Raw genomic sequence first — 18055 nt, 5'->3', positions numbered from 1 at the left:
ATGGAGATCAATTTTTTGTAGGTTTTTGCTTAATGAGGGATGGTAGAAAGATGCATACCAACACTGGGAATGTAAATGTTTAGTTCTATGTGTGACAGCTGTAGTTCTGTTCTTCTAAAGGTCTAATAACAGAGTCTGAGTGTGTATAATTTCTTTGCGGAAGGACATAGAAGTGCGGGTAATTGTAATTTAAATGGCCTCAAGGGTTTTCTAGAACGGTGGTCTTTGTAGCTTTTACCGCCTGCAATGTAAGCTCTGGGCTTTCCAAAGCATCTGATGTAATCACTGTCAAATAATAATCAAACACACCTCAGTGGCATGTGCCAAATAATATTTTCAATTATGTCAACAACTGTTTTGCCCACTGGTGAACGCAGTTAACTGCATTTAGTAGTTGGTACTTCATATTTTGAAAGAAATGTAATCGTTTTTAACATGGGAGAGACACAAACCCAGCAGCAGGGAGTCACAAGCCAGTGCACTGCTAGTGTTGATCCCAAGCCTGGATAAATGGGAGGGTTGCATCAGGAGGGGCATCAGACATGCAGATCCATCCGCTGTGGTGACCACTTGGGAAATAAGTGAGCAGGTGAAAGCAGTATAGCACAAAGCACCTTAAGAAAGCTTATATCCTCGCCTGCTGACAGTAACAACAAGAGTTTAATGAAACAGCTGCAAGAAAAAGTGTGATTTTCACAATTGTGAACCGTGCTATTATGAGGATCTTCTGAAAAAAATAAAGTTTTTGTGCAAGCAAAAAAATTGTGAACAAATGGAGGAAACTCAGTTGCCCTTTTTATCCACCTTGAGTGCACAACCAGCAAAGCTCACTCCAACAGGAAAGTGGATAATAACAGGGTCTCCCTCACACTGGCTAATGTTAATGCTCATAACTTGACTATTAGGTCAACTGCAATTTTGGACATGGCAGGTTGCTATCCAAAAAGAACGTAGCTGCCTTTCTGCAGTTTACTGAGGTTATATGTACAAATCAGCAGGCTGTTGAAAAGATGTTTTGTGGGCAGAGACCAAAATCTTTTTCTTTTTTTTAGTTAAAGTAGAAGCATTACATTTGGAGGAAGTAAAATATTGCAATCCACCAGAATAAACGTATCCCAGTTGTGAAACACGATGGTGGAAGTGTTACAGTTTGGCCCTGTTTTGCTCCATCTGGGCCAGGGTGGTTTGTCATTATTGATGGAGTAATGAATTTTGCATTATACCAGGGATTTATAAATCAAAACGTTGGGGTATTTGTTTGAGAACTAAATCTAAAGAAAAAAGTGGGTCATGCAGCAAGACAAGAACCAACACATAAGTGATTAGACAGAAAATAAAGCTAATGCTGTGGAATGGCCCAGTGAACATCCTCAGCTTCATTAAAAATGTTTTGGAAGCACACGAGAATTGAAGCTGTCCTGAACAGATGAATGACCCCAGGCGATATTAATGAATGAGCGACAGTTACCGAAAATGTTAGCTGTAGCAAATAGGGGTGCGCGCTTTTTCTTGAATTCATTTGCAACTACCAGGTATACAACAGTATATGGTGTTTAAAAACACAATTCCCTGTTTTTATCTTAGTAATTTGTGCAATGAGAAGTTTCAATAGGATAAATTGCTACAGATTATGCTTCACTAGGCAAATTTTTGCAAATATACATTTATGATTTTCTAAATTGTGGCATTTGTACTTCAATAAACAATGTGAATTACTAACTTAATAGCTGTGTCCAATGTTGTAGAAGCACTAATACACTCATAACTAATTTAGGGAATTTCAAACCCACCATGAAAACCTTTAATTTGCTCATGTACAACAGCCACTCAAGGTACTGAGAAATTACATATCACAACTTAAAGAGAGCAAAGTGCTGCTATATCACAGCTATCTAATTCGAACTTAACTGCTCTGATGCCAATAAAAGTGTGTAGTGGTACTTATCCTTTGCCAGCCCTTGATTACCTGGCAGATTATTACTGTAGTAGATCTAAACACACTCATTTACACATACGCACACAATAAATCTACTTTCTTCTTACTTACAGGTTGAAGACCTACTGAATGAAAGGTACTTAAGTGAAGTGAAACCAAATACCTAGCTCTTGACAAAACACTTAGACACAAGAAGAGAAAAGGGCAACCAAAATTCATGGAGTGACAATGAAATTTGTCAACTTGTGGTTACGACGGGCCACATGACACACACTAACAGGAGCAAAGAATACTACTGACTGACATGTGAACCAATGGGAAATAAACAAGTCAGCTGTCTATGGATGTCCACTTGCGACCAAATGTCAGACCGGAAAGTGATGGGTGACAAGGAAATCACTTTTTCCGTGCACGACTGTGTGTGACTAAAATCATTCAGAAGTCGTCCTTAGTTTTCTGAAAGCCTCTTGTCTCCACACAGCCGAGCACTGATGGCTTACATCAAAGGCAAAACCTAAAACGCATTTCCAATTTCACTGATGATACAATCAACCGCTCTTTCTGTTTTAGTGTAGTAAGTAAAAATAATTGTGTAGTCAAATTCAATCTTTTTCCTCCCCATAAAAATATGGCATTATGGCTCGGGTGCCAGCATGTTGTCCTATCCTAAGGCTATGCAGCTTTTCTAAACTAAGCAAAGAAAACAGGCTTCCTATCTGCACAATGCACCATCCAGGGGCAGTCTGGCTTTCCACAAGAAAGCCATTTAATCTTCAGTAGTCTGCATGTGATCAATCTCCTAGCACAGTGTTACTGCAGCGCAGGCCATTCCTCATCATTTAGAGAGGTATTGACCAGGCCAAGACAGCCTCCGTAGTGCATCTGCATGTTGTGAGCCAACAGGAAACAATAAAAAAAAATTTCCACGGTATACATTATGTGTTTTTCTCTTCTACATTATGTGCATTATGTATATTCACGAAATGAGAATGTTTGAGTATGACAAAGAAGCAAAAACAGCTGGTTAACAAAACCATATATTTACAAATGCTCACACATCTTCCAGTTTGTCGGCTTGCTTTTATATTAATGTCTTGTGGGTTAATGCAGTCGGCTGTATTTTCTGTTTATCATCAATACATCCTTAGTTCGACATTCCTGCTTAGTGGCTCACACCAGGGAAATGCACCGAGAACGAGCACAGCATTGTTAATGAGCATCAAGTGCAACTGGCTGAGCACGCTGATGCAAAGAAAGGGAGCCTGAAACTAGTTTTGAGTTGGTAACATCACTTTAAATTAAAGGTTTAGACTGCTCAGTTGCTAAACTCGGCTGCAGACATATATTACTGTGTACAGATGTCAAAGTGGACAGCTGATCTTCCAGCCCTAGAAATGAGAGGAATGAATGTTCAATACAAGCATCCAGGAAGCCTCTGGGGTATGAGACAGGCATGACAAGTAGAGACAAGGTTTCACTACATCTTATTTGTGTACGTCATTTAGCTCATCTTCTTGACAGAGGAAATGTATAGACAGGCACATTTCAGTTTTCAAGTGTCAGAGAAATTGCGGCAGTATGATTTGTGAAATGAAAGGAGAGCACCTTGACAAATAAATTAACTGACTGACAGACTGGCTGGATTGTGTATTCCTGCCCTCACACTTATCGAGTGGTTTATTCAGGCATCAACTCCACGGACTTCATCCCTCACACTGCCTTGGGGCCATGTCAGATTTACAGTTATCCATGACGTTCTCTTATCAGGGATTTGGAGCAGGACTTTACAGACTCATCTAGAATATTGGCTGTATCATTTTTGTGTTGTTTTTTTTTTTTTTTTTTTTTTCATCCCTGCTTCGAGACACAGCGAGAAGCCAAGGTTGGGATATCACAAGTCACGTGGATAGAGTCACACAGTGCTACATGCACATACGCACATCCCTGATGTCTCCTGCTGGGATTGCTCCATAGCAATACCCCGACATATCAGAGTATGTTGACAGCGAGCCGATTGCAGTGGTTTCTGCTGTAGTCACAAGTCGCAGCACTCTCGGCTGGTCCATGAAAGTCTTATTTGTACTGACAAAGACATCAGGTATGCAATAATGTTCATTCTGTGAAGTCACAATCCACCATTTTCTCCCTTACTGTTTAGAGCAATTTTAGATTTCTTTACATTTCTTTAGTGTTTGATTTAATGATAAAAACAATCATCATTATGTGCTTTTCAATAGCAAGAGAGCAAGCAAGAGAGATTAAATACCATTTTCACTCTATAATCAACCTTTAAAAAGCTCATACTGTCTTTTAGTATCTATTTTTGGCTTTGTTTTGCTTCATTCGCAGCTCCTCTCTGTCTCGCTTAAAACTGAAAAGTATTTTGTTTACTTGGATTACATGCTTTCATGATTGAAACAAAAAGTACCAATACTACACAATCAGGATGATAAGAGCTTTTCTTAATGTGCTGATAGCAAACAATATTTCCAATGTTTGGTAGCAAAACGTTTTGAATGCGTTTGAACAGCTTTTAATGTGAACACACTGTAATCAATGTATTTAAATCGAAAGGAAATATTGAAAGAACTCTTTCTATTTACATACTTGTGTATATGCATCTTATAATATTTAGACAATTTGCATGCTATCTGTATGATTGTGACCTCTATCATGCATGATTTGGACATGTCAAGTCATACACTTTGATTAAAGGACTTTCCATTCACATGCATACTTTGAAGTAAGTACCCATTAACATACTGCACTAAGTCACACTAACACACACACACATATATAATGGAAGATGGTGCTTTTGCCGAGTTAAGTGGAAGAAACTGAGATGATACCATTCCTGTATTTAGTCGAGTGCAGAGTGTTGTTTTTCACTGCAGCATGTTCATTCATCCCTGCCCGCTGTATTTAAAAGCCATTATTCCGGCTAACAGACCGGTCAGCAGGCCTTGGATGTGTTTAGAGATGTGTATTGTCTGTCTCTCTCATGACATTTGGAGTGTATAAATGGACAGTGTGTTCAAACAGCATATTATTTTGTGTCTCTGTATGGGACAGCAGAGGCAGCATAGGGTGTGATGATGCAGAGATGCAGCTGTGAGCAATTCCTAATCAGAGCTTTTGTCTGTTTATGGCTGACTCAGGGGCAAAAGATAACACAAACTGTGCCCTGTAGGATGATACATTACGTTCCTCCTTTGATTGGGTGACACTGATTGATGCATATGTAGTGCACAGTTCTCAGCACAATATTTTTTTGTGTTTCTTTAGCAATTTGGGCAGTTTTAAGTTTTAAAATGTGATGAAAAGAATATGGTGAAATTTAGCTAATCAACTACCTTGTGTTCTTATATGGGTGAGTAACAGTGACAGACTGAAATAATTATTTAGGCCAGGATTATTTTCCTTTTTAGCCTCATTGGGAAGAAAAGATTTACAGATTACAAAATCGAAACTATCTCAATTGTTGAGTTTTAAAGGTACTTTGGTTGTCTCATCAAAAACCGACTAGCAACACAGTGGGGAATAAATCAATTTTATTTAATTGAATTTTATTCACATAGCACCAAATCACAACAACAGTTGCCCTAAGGTGTTTTATATTGTAAGGTAAAGACCTACAAGAAAACAGAGAATACCCCAACAATCATATGACCCCCTATGAGCAAGCAGTTTGGCGACAGTGGGAAGGAAAAACTCCCTTTTAATAGGAAGAAACCTCACATGTGTAAAACACATAGTGAATGAAAAAAGGTTTGTGAAGAAGAAACACTCATCATGCAAAGCCCCCATCAGCCTACACATATTGCAGGACAACTAAGGGAGGATTCAGAGTCACCTGATCCAATACAGTATTTTTTAGCAAAAGGGAAAGTTTTAAGCTTAATCTTAAAAGTAGAGAGGGTGTCTGTTTCCCAAATCCAAACTGGAAGCTGGTTCCACATAAGAAGGGCCTGAAAGCTGAAGGCTCTGCCTCCCATTCTACTTTTGGTTCCTAGAATATTTTAAAGTAAACCAGCAATCTGAGACCAAAGTGCTGTATTGGGATGATACAGTACTATGAGGTCTTTAAGAGAAGATTATTAAAGAGCTAGTATGTGAGGTGAAGGGTTCTAAATTTGATTCTAGATTTATCAGGGAGCCAATAAAGAGAAGCCAATATGGGGGAAAAATCCTCTCATTTTTCTAGTCCCTGTCAGTACTCTTGTTGCAGCATTTTGGATCAACTGAAGAGTTTTCAGGGAGTTTTTAGGACATCCTGGTAATAACAAATCACAATAGTCAGGCCTAGAAGCAATAAATGCATGAACCACTCTTCAGAACCAACTGAACCAATTCCTGAGTCCTAATTGTTTGAAATATCACATCATCCTTGATAATGCCATACATATTGTCACCTTGAAAAGTGAATATTTGGAATGGTGTCCTTATGGTCCCTTATGGACTGTGGTCCCGACTGCCTTCTAAGCTTCTTCCATGTAGTTTTGGGCTGACCGACCACTTTTCTCATGATCATTGTGGCACACAGCCAGTCTGTGGCTTGGTTGAAGGCGATCAAATATTTATTCACACTTTATTATGATTATTACTACTATTTCATCCAATAACATGCAAATCAATTTATATAATGTTTCTGTAATGTCTCTGCATTAACAATGAAACTACCATGAAAATTACAGACTGTTCATTTCTTTATAAGTGAACAAACCTTCAAATTCAGCAGAGGATCAAATAATTATTTCCTCCACTGTAGATCAGTCACATCAATGAGCAATATGCAAAGCAAGCCACAAAAAACAATTAGCCCACAATAAGAAGAGAATAACACGGGACAGTGCACCCAGAGTGAGTTGAGTGGATTCTGAGACGTCTGCTGGCTCATTCCTGCTTGCTATGTTATTGCTGATTAGATTGACTGTTCACAGGAGGGCAAAATCCCAAAAATGTCGATATGCTCAGGCATCTTACTCTGACATTTTCTAATCTTGTCAGACATATCGAGTCAGAAAATATTAATTTCTTTTGTGTTATAATTTTGTAAAACTGGGCACAGTGAAGTAGATGGCCATGCTGACCTGGAGCCAATACAGACCAATGCAAAATTAGCATTAAATACAGGAATGAAGACCATGTTAATTGGAATTTCACATCTAACAAGGCATCTAGTTCTCTTAGTAAATCTATGATTAAAGTCAAAATTATAATTATGACTCAATTAATTTCCTCTCATTTACCTGTTTTGAATCAACCCAGAGCAAACATACCAAAGCGTATTAAACTATATGTCATGACTGCAAAGTTATTTTATATAACCATCCCAAAAAGCAACAGCAGCCTGTTTTTGACTAAGAAATATTGATAGACAATAACCAAAGACCTCGAATGTTGGCTTTCATGTGTAGTATTAAAATTATTGGACAAAGTCACTGAAAAGCCACATGGACTGCAATGCTTGTGAAAATATTATGAATTCAACATTAATTTTGAACTGGATGTTGGTCGTATTCAAAGCGCAACCTTTCTTGCATTTAGCATTGCTAATATACATAATTTGCAAATCAGGAAGACCTGTCTGTCCTTCTTTATCCCACAAAGCGCATGTACACTTTCAGGCAGCCACTCTTCAGAACCAACTGAACCAATTCCTGAGTCCCCATTGTTTGAAATGTCACGTCATCCTTGATAATGTCATACCTATACCTCATAACTATATTGTCATCCTGAAAAGTGAATATTTGGAAGGATATTACTTTGGAAGAGAGCAAGCATGTTTGAAAACACTTAGGAAACATTATGTGTCCAGGGCCCAAAGCTGAAGAGGTTCATTTGGTTTATTTGGCCAACTTCAACTGCTGCCCATTCATCCTCAGCCTCTCAGTTTCCTCAGTTGTCATTTTCTTGACTTTTCGCTGCTGCAACTCTGATTCAGTCCAGTGGACAGTGCAGTGCCACAAGGTCTTTGAGAGAATCAACAGAGAAATGTCTAAATTAGCATTTTGTTTTCAGTCCAGACGTGCCCAAAATTCACACAGTGCACACTACTTTGGATGCTCCCTGGATAGATAATGCTAGGTAGTGATCATCTCACTACACAAAGTATATTGTTTCACCAGCGAGGATGTGTAAATGGTAAAAACCGCCCAACAACATAACAACATGAAGTCCACTAGAAATATCTGAAGTGACACTGTAGATCAAAAGGAATTAAACATCCCACTTTATTGTTTCCTAGTAGAAAACAGTGGGTTAGATCATTTTCACCAAATACAGAGAGTATTTTCTTTCTCTAAAAATACCTACAATATGGCCAATAAACCAGTAACTTGGTATTTTCCTATAAAATAGATGTATATAAGATGTCTACTTGATGTCAACCGTATGGATACATTTTTGGATCCATTTTGCCTGTACAGTGTTTGTAATAAATCAAGGAATAAATTACATATTCCTATGGGACGCTTCCATGGTCCAAAATGTTAAATTAAGAACTATTTTGCATGACAACAACTTTTAAAAAAGAGCCACTTTACATGCTTGAGAAGTCTGATTAAAGGAAAAATATATAGTTGAATACAGTTGACAGCTTTAATAGAAAACTGATCACCAAGGTAACAATTCTATTTTTCCAATGACTTAATCCGTCTATCCTTTCAGCAATACTCAGAGACCATGGGTAATGTTGACTATCCCCATTCTCTTACTTTACTTTTACACAGTTTAACAATGTATTGTGTTGCAGTGTGCAGACTAAGAGGTTTGTTGTTTTGTCTATAAATTTGTTATCCATATTCTGCAGCGTTCATTGTCTTTTTCACCGAGCTGCAAACTGCCTGTTTAGGTCAGACCAAGACAGAGACAACTGGAGCTTGATGGACAGCTTGTTTCTGTCACCAGTATTGACTCTCAGGCAGAGTCAGCATTACTTTGGTCATTCCAGTGCAAAATAACACCTAGGTGAGCACAATGCCTGGAGTAACAAACCCTCATTTGCAGGAGCACAGCATGTGTGGGTCAAAAAAAAATAAGATCTATGTATAAACAGCTCATACTTGCTTCCACATGTTAACTATTGTTTTGGGGTAGACTATTGTTTTTGGTTGGGGAGTTTGGTTTGTGTGGTGTGCACACCACACAAACCAAAAACAATAGTCTACCCCAATTGATATATAATTCTTCTGAGCTTGAAGGGTCATTAAAAGCATGAGTAGTACCAAGTGTGCCATAAAGAGCGAGGGAAAAAGAGACAAATACAGCTTTCAGACCTTTGGGAAACTCATTATTCTGGGAAATGCAGGCTTCACATTGAATAATTATAGGATTTTGGGGAACGCTGGGAATGACACCCAGACATTGGGAGGGAAAAATCAATTGTATTGTTGCTTCATACAGTATCTCTTGAGGGCTAATCAAGCCCTCAGAACTGATTCTTACCCGAAACTATTCAAGGTTGTGGAGTCAAATTCTTCTTTCTGTAACCCAATGAAAACAATAGAGTTTTCCCATCGGAAAGAGAATGCCCCACAAACAATTCATTAGAAGAGTAGCCCAAGCTTTTCTTTCTTTGTCTCAAACTTTATCTTCCAAAATTTCTGTTTTGGACTGGTTTGGAAAACCCAGTTCAGGGATGGTGATTTGTTAATTTGAGAGCAGCCATGGAAGTGTGTGCTCAATCTCTTCATCTCCAGCCAAGAAGATAAATATCCCAAACCTCTGAGTCAGAAAACAATCACCTATCGTGTGGCTTTATCTGCAAATTAATCTTCTGTACCGCTACATTTCATCTTTAACCTCAATTCCCTTCAGCTTGTCAGCAGCCAGTGATCAAAGCTGAAGGTGCAGGAAAATATATTTTTCAATTAAACCATTTTTGAGTTAATTGTCTTCGGGCAAAATCAATTATTCAAAATAAAACAATAAATAAATAGGTAAGTAAAAAGATTAATTTTTCAGCACCATTTTCCATTTAGAGAAACAGATGCATAAACACTAATATTATCCTTACAAACTTGCAGCAATGAGTTATTTACTCTTTTTCATTATTCTTTTTGAACACAAATAAAGAAGGCATTATTTATTGATGGATTTACCGTCCAAATTCAGTACTGCTGGATGTTCCATTAGTTTGTGTGAGACAGAGAAAAAATGGAGCTAAAATGACAGTGTCTGTTTTGTGAGCTTGATTTTCCCCATGACCTAATTGATAATCTTTTTATAATCTTTCAGGCTTCCCTTTGAGCTGCTGGCAGAGAGGCGAGCGCAGTCTTGCGAAAAGGCTAGCTTACCTTCATTGTGTCAGTCAGATGTCTTTGAGCCCACACTTGAGAGGTAATATTGAGTTTACCGCCATCAATAATTGACCGAAGGACCCAGAGGAATACGTGATTGACCGGATGTGTTATCCTGACTCTGATCTATGCCAAAATCCTCCACAGACCAAATCATACAAACACACAGGTACTAGTGTATGTGGATAGGGTCATACAAAACGGACACACAAGCAAAAACATGGAGTCAACCAATTTCAACTTAGTCACTCACTGACTGACTGTACTCTAAGCAGAACAGAGAACATAATTACAAATCTTATTTGTAATTATGTACAAGACAGAAAAATGATTGATAATAATAACACAGAAAAAATATTTGTTGTGCACTTACAAAACTGATTTAAGGATCAAATTAACGACTGAAATTCATTTACCCTACTGTCTAACATTCATTTTTTAAACAACATTTAAACAATGGCTTTGTGGGCGTGGTTTATCCAGTCAAAGATGAATGGTGGAACATATCACTAGCAATGCATAAGTGCTCTCACCTTGACCTACAAGGTATACTTTGAATGTCTGAGACACTGGCTGTATTTTGAATAGACTATTTTATTATCATTTTCATACTCATTTGCATGTAAGGAAGGTCACCACTTGTACGAGGCCAAGCACCACTTTTACATGTTATTGATCTAAAGTTTAGTGTAGTTTAATGGCCGCATTTACCAATGCCTTTAATGCAACACTGCCGTAAAAGAATGTACCATTTTTATCATTTTTATTCTGCATACTCATAAAATATGCATCGTATATTTTCAAGGGGTGTTTAGAAAGCTGATCTTATTTTCCCTGCCTATTTCCATCAGAGATGTTCAACAGCCATTGTGTGGGTCTGCATTGAAGTAATGCTCTCCTGTTAATTGTGGGAGTGTAGTAGTTTAGTGTCATCTATTTAAACGGTCATGATCAGTTGTTATCACTCCCATAGATATTGCTAATAGGTACTTTTCTACTGGTAGGTTGCGACAGGGGTATTTAATAGTGGAAATCTTGTATAATGTTGATGGTGGCAGCACATAAATGAGATGATATACGAGACACAGTGCCCTATAGTTGATTAGTTAAGTAGGTATAGTTGATACACTGGCTTTACGACACCAGTTTTACACCTAAATTATCACAATGTGTAATACAGAGCTTCTGGTCAATGAGCAGGTAAAGGACAGCACCTATGCTATCCATATTAATGTGGTATTGAGCCATTTAAAGGGTTGATGACATTCAAATCCAGTTTGGGAGAACCCAGATGCTCAGTCTGAAGGAACAGAGATCCATAGACAATTAATCAATGCGATGCATAATTCATACAAGTTAACACAATGGCACGTTTAACCAACGAGCAGACACAATTTTCTTACATGACCTTCATAAATGTATTTTGATTAACTTTTCTTGTAGAATTTAAAAAATGTGAACAATCCACCAGGACACAACAGCAGTCAAGTTAAAATATTCTCACTATCAAAATGGTAAAATCATTATTTTGAATAGACTGTGCATACCTGTGCTGACACTATAACAAGTGTACTTATGTGGAGTGGTTTTTCAGTTAACACATTTTTATTGAGTGAAATGATTCAATTCTGAGAACGGCCTAATTATGCATAAAATATATGCAAGTTATTAGATTGTTACTGTAGCCCATGCTGCCCCGTCAAGTCACATACTCCTATCAAAATCGTTTGAAGCTTTGTAAGATCACAAAAGACGCAGGGATAAGTAGTAGGATTTAAGAGTGTAATAACGGACTGAAACAGAAGATGGCAGCACTGCATGTACAAGGATGCCAGCTGCCGTTAAACCACGAAGAAGAAGTAGCTCTGTCCCAGAATCAGTGTTGCCAACTTAGCGACTTTGTCGCTATATTTAGCGAGTTTTCAAAAAAGACGTGAAAGCGCGTGTCACTTTTACTCTTAACAAGCAGCGGGTGCTGTAACGCAGTCAGTTCTTCTTTTACTCTTTTACTCTTATGTTGTTTTGTGGATCACAAGGTTTAAAACTACTTATAAACACACACACAAAGTAACTCCACCAGAGTGCCTATTTCGGGTCACTTTTGCCGGTCCAAGCCCGGATAAAGGAACAGGGTTGGAATTGTGACATTAAAAAAAAACAATAATTGCTAAAAGAAATTTAATTTGTAGTTCTAAATAAACTCTAAATGCATTTAGGATGTTTTTTACTCACTTTATGTCTCTTCCACGATGTTATTTCTCTCTCCAACAACATAGGTTACAATTAGATTAGCATGACCAATTATGCAAATTAGGCGATGACGTCATTTAGCGACTTCTAGCGACTTTTAGGACAACCAATAGCGATTTTCCTTACTGAGGAGTTGGCAACACTGCCCAGAATCCATAGCGCAGCCCAGCTCAGTTTCCAACAATGGCGGCAGCTACTTAGTTTTAATATTGCTCTTATTATTCTTTCTGGGTCACAAAATAAACGTTTAACATATTTTCAGGCGAGAATGTAGCTGTGGAAACCTCAAATATCTGCTCAGTTTATCAAGACACCACATATTTTCAAAAGCGCTCCGACGTTTTCGGAGACGTCTGTTACCCACTAGCTCGATAGCGAGCCGGGGGCAAGGCTTACTAGACCCGGTGAGAACACCGGACTCCCAGCAAATCGTTTTCAAACCCACTGCCGTCTTTCGCTACTCAGGTTAAACATATATAAGTCACTTAGATAACTTAAAAATGTTATTGTTTGGCCTTTTTTAGTATTTTATTTGTTCCTGAGTAAATCGGTTTGGCTGAGATTAAAGTTATAGTTTTTACACAGCTGAATAAACATCAAGCAGACAGCTGATTATCAGAAGTGTGAGATGTTTGAGAATATACTCCGGTGTAGCAAGGAGTTTATTAAACTTCACCAACACAATCTGCAAATTTCATTAAAATGTAATAAACTATCATCTTGTCTTTATTTTTAGTTAGCACATACCTTAAACACTTAAAGCTGTAAGCTAATGATAGTTATATAAGAGCAGATGCTGCTGGTGCAATAAGCTGTAGTTTTACGTCCAATGGATGCATGATCTGATTAGTCGACTAATCGCAAAAATAATCGGTGACTAGTCGACTATCAAAATAATCGTTTGTGGCAGCCCTACTCCTCACCTTAGAGACAAATACAAAAAAATAAAAGCAGGAACTGCTTTCCATTGTTAGATTCTTAGCAATTACCTATCTATTACCAGTTTTTGACAACTGCAGAATTAAGTGGTGGATTATTTTCAATTATTATCAAGAAACAATACATTTTCACAGGCTGAACACAGTCTAATAGTCATAATAACTGCAACATAAATTCTCGAATATTGATATTTAGCACCGACAGAACTTAACAAACAACTACACAAAACAATTTAATCATAAAAATTGACTATAAGTCTTCAAATTAAATCAGCCAGTGGCGCCAACCATTAATATTAGCAGTTGTAAACATTGGAGTCTACTCACACACATGCATGAAAACAGCGACACAGAGGCTGTGCATGCACATAAGAAATAGGAGTAAAATACCTGAGCCTCTCTTAGAGACCACCTTTACACTCTTGGACAGGGTGATGTACAGCAGGATCATCAGAGGGCTGGGAGGTCTCATCTTCCCCCCGTCCTCACAGCCTAAAAAGAGCGAAGGAGGGAGAATAGGGATGGCAGGAGAGAGAGAAAGAGCCATCAGTCACTGCCATTACATGAGATCAAGTACCTCTTTGTACTACTAGACAAGAGTAAGTGTCAGTGCAGAGGGATGTTCTGCAAAAACTAAAGAGAGCGTGCACACACACACACTTTTGTGCAAATATTTGCACACCAACTTAAACATACTCACACACTTAAATCAACGTACCAATTTCCACATTCCCCTGGGGGGGGGGGTCATTCTTGATTTTCTTTCGTGGTTGAAATTCAGACGAGTTATCATTAAAGGGATATATTTTATGAAACACCATTCCATAAGATGCTGACAAATCAATAAAGAAATAATTACATATGTAAGAACGACCAGTTTAATCGCCATTTTCATTAAAAACCGAGAGGGTTGGGAGGAGGTGGGAGCTTAAGGCAATTTAAAATGATTACCTTCTGACTCAAAGTGATGTAGGAAATATCCCACCTATACCCCTTATATCGACGCTTATTATATTAATTAATGGAGGTGACTCGCTCTCTACCTCTCATCTTCTCTGAGTAAATGACATAATCTAACATGTAGTAATTACCCCTTAATAGCCAGGTCCTGAAATAGTGCTACAGCTGTTGTATAAATTTAAAAAGAAACTGTTTATTAGCTTAAAGGTTATACTCATGCCAATATTCATCTATGTAATAAATTTTTCGAGACATCAAACAAGAATCACAATTGGGAAGTAAATTAGTTACCATTTGACCTGTTAGCATCACCCAATTTGCCACTGACATGTTTAGGATTAGGATAATCTTAAGACCCCCTTTTTGCATGCCTAAATATGAATGCTTACAGAACTGTGGTAAACATGCAAGGTGCAAAATAGAGTGCATTTGCATGGTCTCGAAATGTGTTTGTTTAGCTTCTGGCTAAAACATAATTTGACTCAAACCCCCAGCAAGCTGCTGCTGACCTGATAGCTGTTAGGAGGATGACATTTTGGACAAGAAAGCCTTGTTTAAATTATAATGAAATTATAATTTCCTTAAGATCAACATTGTTTTAGACCAGAAACAAAAGCTTCTAAAGTGTCTCCTATTTCCATTCGTTTTAGGCTTTTTAATGGCATGACATAAGATAAAACATATTGATGAACCGTTAATGAAATGTTACTGAAATATAAAGGAGCTCATGCCTTATTTTAAGTCTAGTGCTAAGTTAGCCAGCTGCTGGCTTCTGCTTCCCTATTACTATGTCTGACTCATGGCAAGAATGTGAAATCTAATTCCCAAAATGCTCAATTTCTTTCACGTCTAAGATTTTTTATTTTTTTTATTCCTTGCTAGTTCCTTTTTCCTATGTTTTATCCAAAGGTAGACAGAAATCCCTCGTGTTGTTTCTTTTGAAGCACGGATAACAAAGGAGGGGCGAGAGTTAACTCCGTGGTGCAAAGAAACTCTTATATCTACTTGTGTAGGAGTATGTCTTTAGTACCAGATAACCAAAATTCTTTAGGACAGGATGGGAAGATTGAGCAATAGCTCGATAATGTTTCTTTCAATCAAACTGCATAGAAATGAAGAAAACAACACACACAGAACTGACCCAATGAACCTGAAATGAAAAGATAGGCTCTTTGAAGACAAAAAATAAGAGAGACAGAGCCAGGAGGGACCTTGGAATCCACAGCTAGTCACGTGCCCTGCAGATTAGCATAGCTAATGAAAGGGGCCTCTCTCAGCGTGTGTTTACACGACACTCACAGCTCCTACTTTAAAAAAGAGCTCTTTCTCTGCTCCTCAATCACATTCTGCTAGGAAACAACTCTCAGTCAATAAACACCATTATGCCAATAAAATTCCTGTGAAACACCACAGCTGATTTGCTCCTCCTTTTTTTGTTTCTTTAATAGCAATAAGCTGGAGAGTTGTGAATGTGTGTTTTTAGCCTCAGCTCTAACTCCATGATGGTTTATGGTTATGTAATCACCTATCCGAAATATATCCCCAGACTATAGTAGTCTTAATGACTTTATACCTCTTTAAAGATAAACTTATTCCACAACTAATGCAGCGGTACTGTTTAAGTTTAAAACAGCAAGGGAGACGAAGCTAAAAAATAAACAAAAAAGGTAAAAAACTGAAAAGTCAAGGGACCACATGCACAGAGAAAGATTTCAATACTGTCACGGCGTGGTAGTTTATTTACATACTGTACCTTTCTTTTTTCTACTCTATAGTTAGCTTGCTGTCTCTCTTTCGTTTTGTGTCCTCACTGTATTTCTGCGGTCTGCAGTCATGTGATCAGCTTGGTATTCAGTGTTAAAGCATTCTGCTATATCAACTGTCATGGAGGCTAAAATGAGCACCATGTAACCATAAAATGATCAGTTTAACTCTGGTCTCTATCGTCCCATAATTCCTTTTTTTTTTCTTTTTTTTTGTGTCCCGTTTGGATCTTTAGCCATCAGAATTGTTGTCTTAAGGCCAAGAAAGATGCCAAGCGGATTTATTTTACCAAGTGGATCATCATGGCCTTGCCATATTGGTCCATTTGATTGACCTTTATTATAATTATGAATTTATTTTATTTTCAGTTCCTACAAACGGGACAGACATGACTGGGGGATAGGACAGGGAGAAAGAATGAAAGAAAGAGAGGGAGAGAAAGAAAACCAAAGAGGAGAAGAGACGGTGAGAAGGGGGGGAAGAAAGAAAAAAAAAAAACAACAAAAAAAAAAACACCTGGGTCACCTGTATGGAGAAAAAAAACAGAAGAGAAAGCAAACAACAAAGAGCAACATAATAAAAAAAACGGCACCATCACAATAAACTAGCTAGCAGTAAATATCAGTAGATACTAAGTAATAAACGATATTGTGCAGCACGCAAGATAGACAGTGCACAATGTGCTTTGAGGCAGCAGCCAAGAAAGCTGTAGTCCGCGTCTGTGAATACCCGTGTGTACACCTGTGTGTACACCTGTGTGCATACCTGTGTGGATCAGCATGCTTGCATTCCAAAGGTTTCTCCATGTAACGATCTGCTAGGGAGTGTGGGGAGCCACAGCCCCGTCCCCCAGGGTATGAAGCAGGTATGGAGGAGATCAAAACTCCAGACATCCAGAGGCCCCCAGAACACAAGAGACCAAGGAAGACCAACAGAGGGGCAGCCGCGCCACTGTTCTAGTAAGAGCTAAGGAGAGTCCCAGATGAGGGCTCACTCAGCAGCCGCGGAGCAGAAGCCAGGGGGAGTTGCAGTGACGCGCCCGTGAGCTCCGCCGGCAGCCAGCTGTGCCTGAGTGACCGAGCCCCAGGCCGAGAGGCCGGGGGCACCCCACCTCTGAAGTGGCCCGAGCGAGCCCCAGGCTCCAGGCCCTGATAAGCGGCCGCCAAGGAGTGAGCCGGTGTGTACCCGGACGCCCACCCCCAGACACAAAGAACCACCCATAATTCCTGTTAATATTTTTGCTTTAAGCTCTCAATCGTTGGCATCAGGCACAAAAAAGAAAACAAAACCGTAATTAGTTGTAAAAAGTTGATTCACTAAACAAAACGATTGGCAGGCGGGTTTGTGCAGTATGGGGAGGTGCCCCTCCGTTACAGCCTAATTCAACAGAACAATGTTAGTGACCCTGCTCTGAATCCCGGTCGCGTTACGCCTTCACAATCTCAGTTTGGGCCTTGCCAGCCATGACATCACCAGCCTGCTATCCTCACACACAGAGAAGGATTGTGCATTTCACATGCAGCCCCTAACAAACCATACAAACACCCAAAACCCACCTCATTTCCTGTCACCTCTGTTTAACCCAACACAAACGAGCTAAAAAAGGAACTTAAAAACAAGAACGGTCCACAGGACAGATTCTCAGCGTGCTTTTTAGGACAGACTGAGGACTGAGTGAAACTACACACATTAGACATCCGCATGTAAACTCAGTAAAGCAGCTCTTTGACTACCTTAGTGTAGACTCTATTAAATGTTTTTGCAATCCTCGACGCTTCATTCATCATTTTATGATGCTCAGTGGAAACGTACACCATAACACTTTTATGGTTAGTGTCCCAAAACAAAGAAAGTTTGAGTTTGACTTAAACATACAATGTAAACATTTCTTAGCCTGACCGACTTCT

At 38.7% G+C, this 18055-nt stretch overlaps 1 protein-coding gene across 1 annotated transcript in view; it reads right to left on the bottom strand.

Moving 5' to 3' along the window:
* Positions 1-16929, bottom strand: part of il1rapl1a (interleukin 1 receptor accessory protein-like 1a) — a 150553-nt gene extending 133624 nt beyond the window's left edge. Inside the window, exons 1-2 of the mRNA XM_085374071.1 lie at positions 16914-16929; positions 13815-13916 (exon numbers count right to left, since the gene is read on the bottom strand). Coding sequence (XP_085230197.1) covers positions 13815-13916; positions 16914-16929 — 118 coding nt within the window. The remainder of the gene's footprint in view (positions 1-13814; positions 13917-16913) is intronic.
* Between the last annotated feature and the right edge of the window lie 1126 nt (positions 16930-18055).

The sequence above is a fragment of the Diplotaxodon limnothrissa genome, linkage group LG16 (genome assembly GCF_057381915.1).
Source record: "Diplotaxodon limnothrissa isolate DT_005_m linkage group LG16, D_limnothrissa_male_GT1.1, whole genome shotgun sequence".
Taxonomy (NCBI): Eukaryota; Metazoa; Chordata; class Actinopteri; order Cichliformes; family Cichlidae; genus Diplotaxodon; species Diplotaxodon limnothrissa.
Note: the sequence above shows the minus strand (reverse complement) of the source record. Positions and strands in the feature narration are given on the sequence as shown.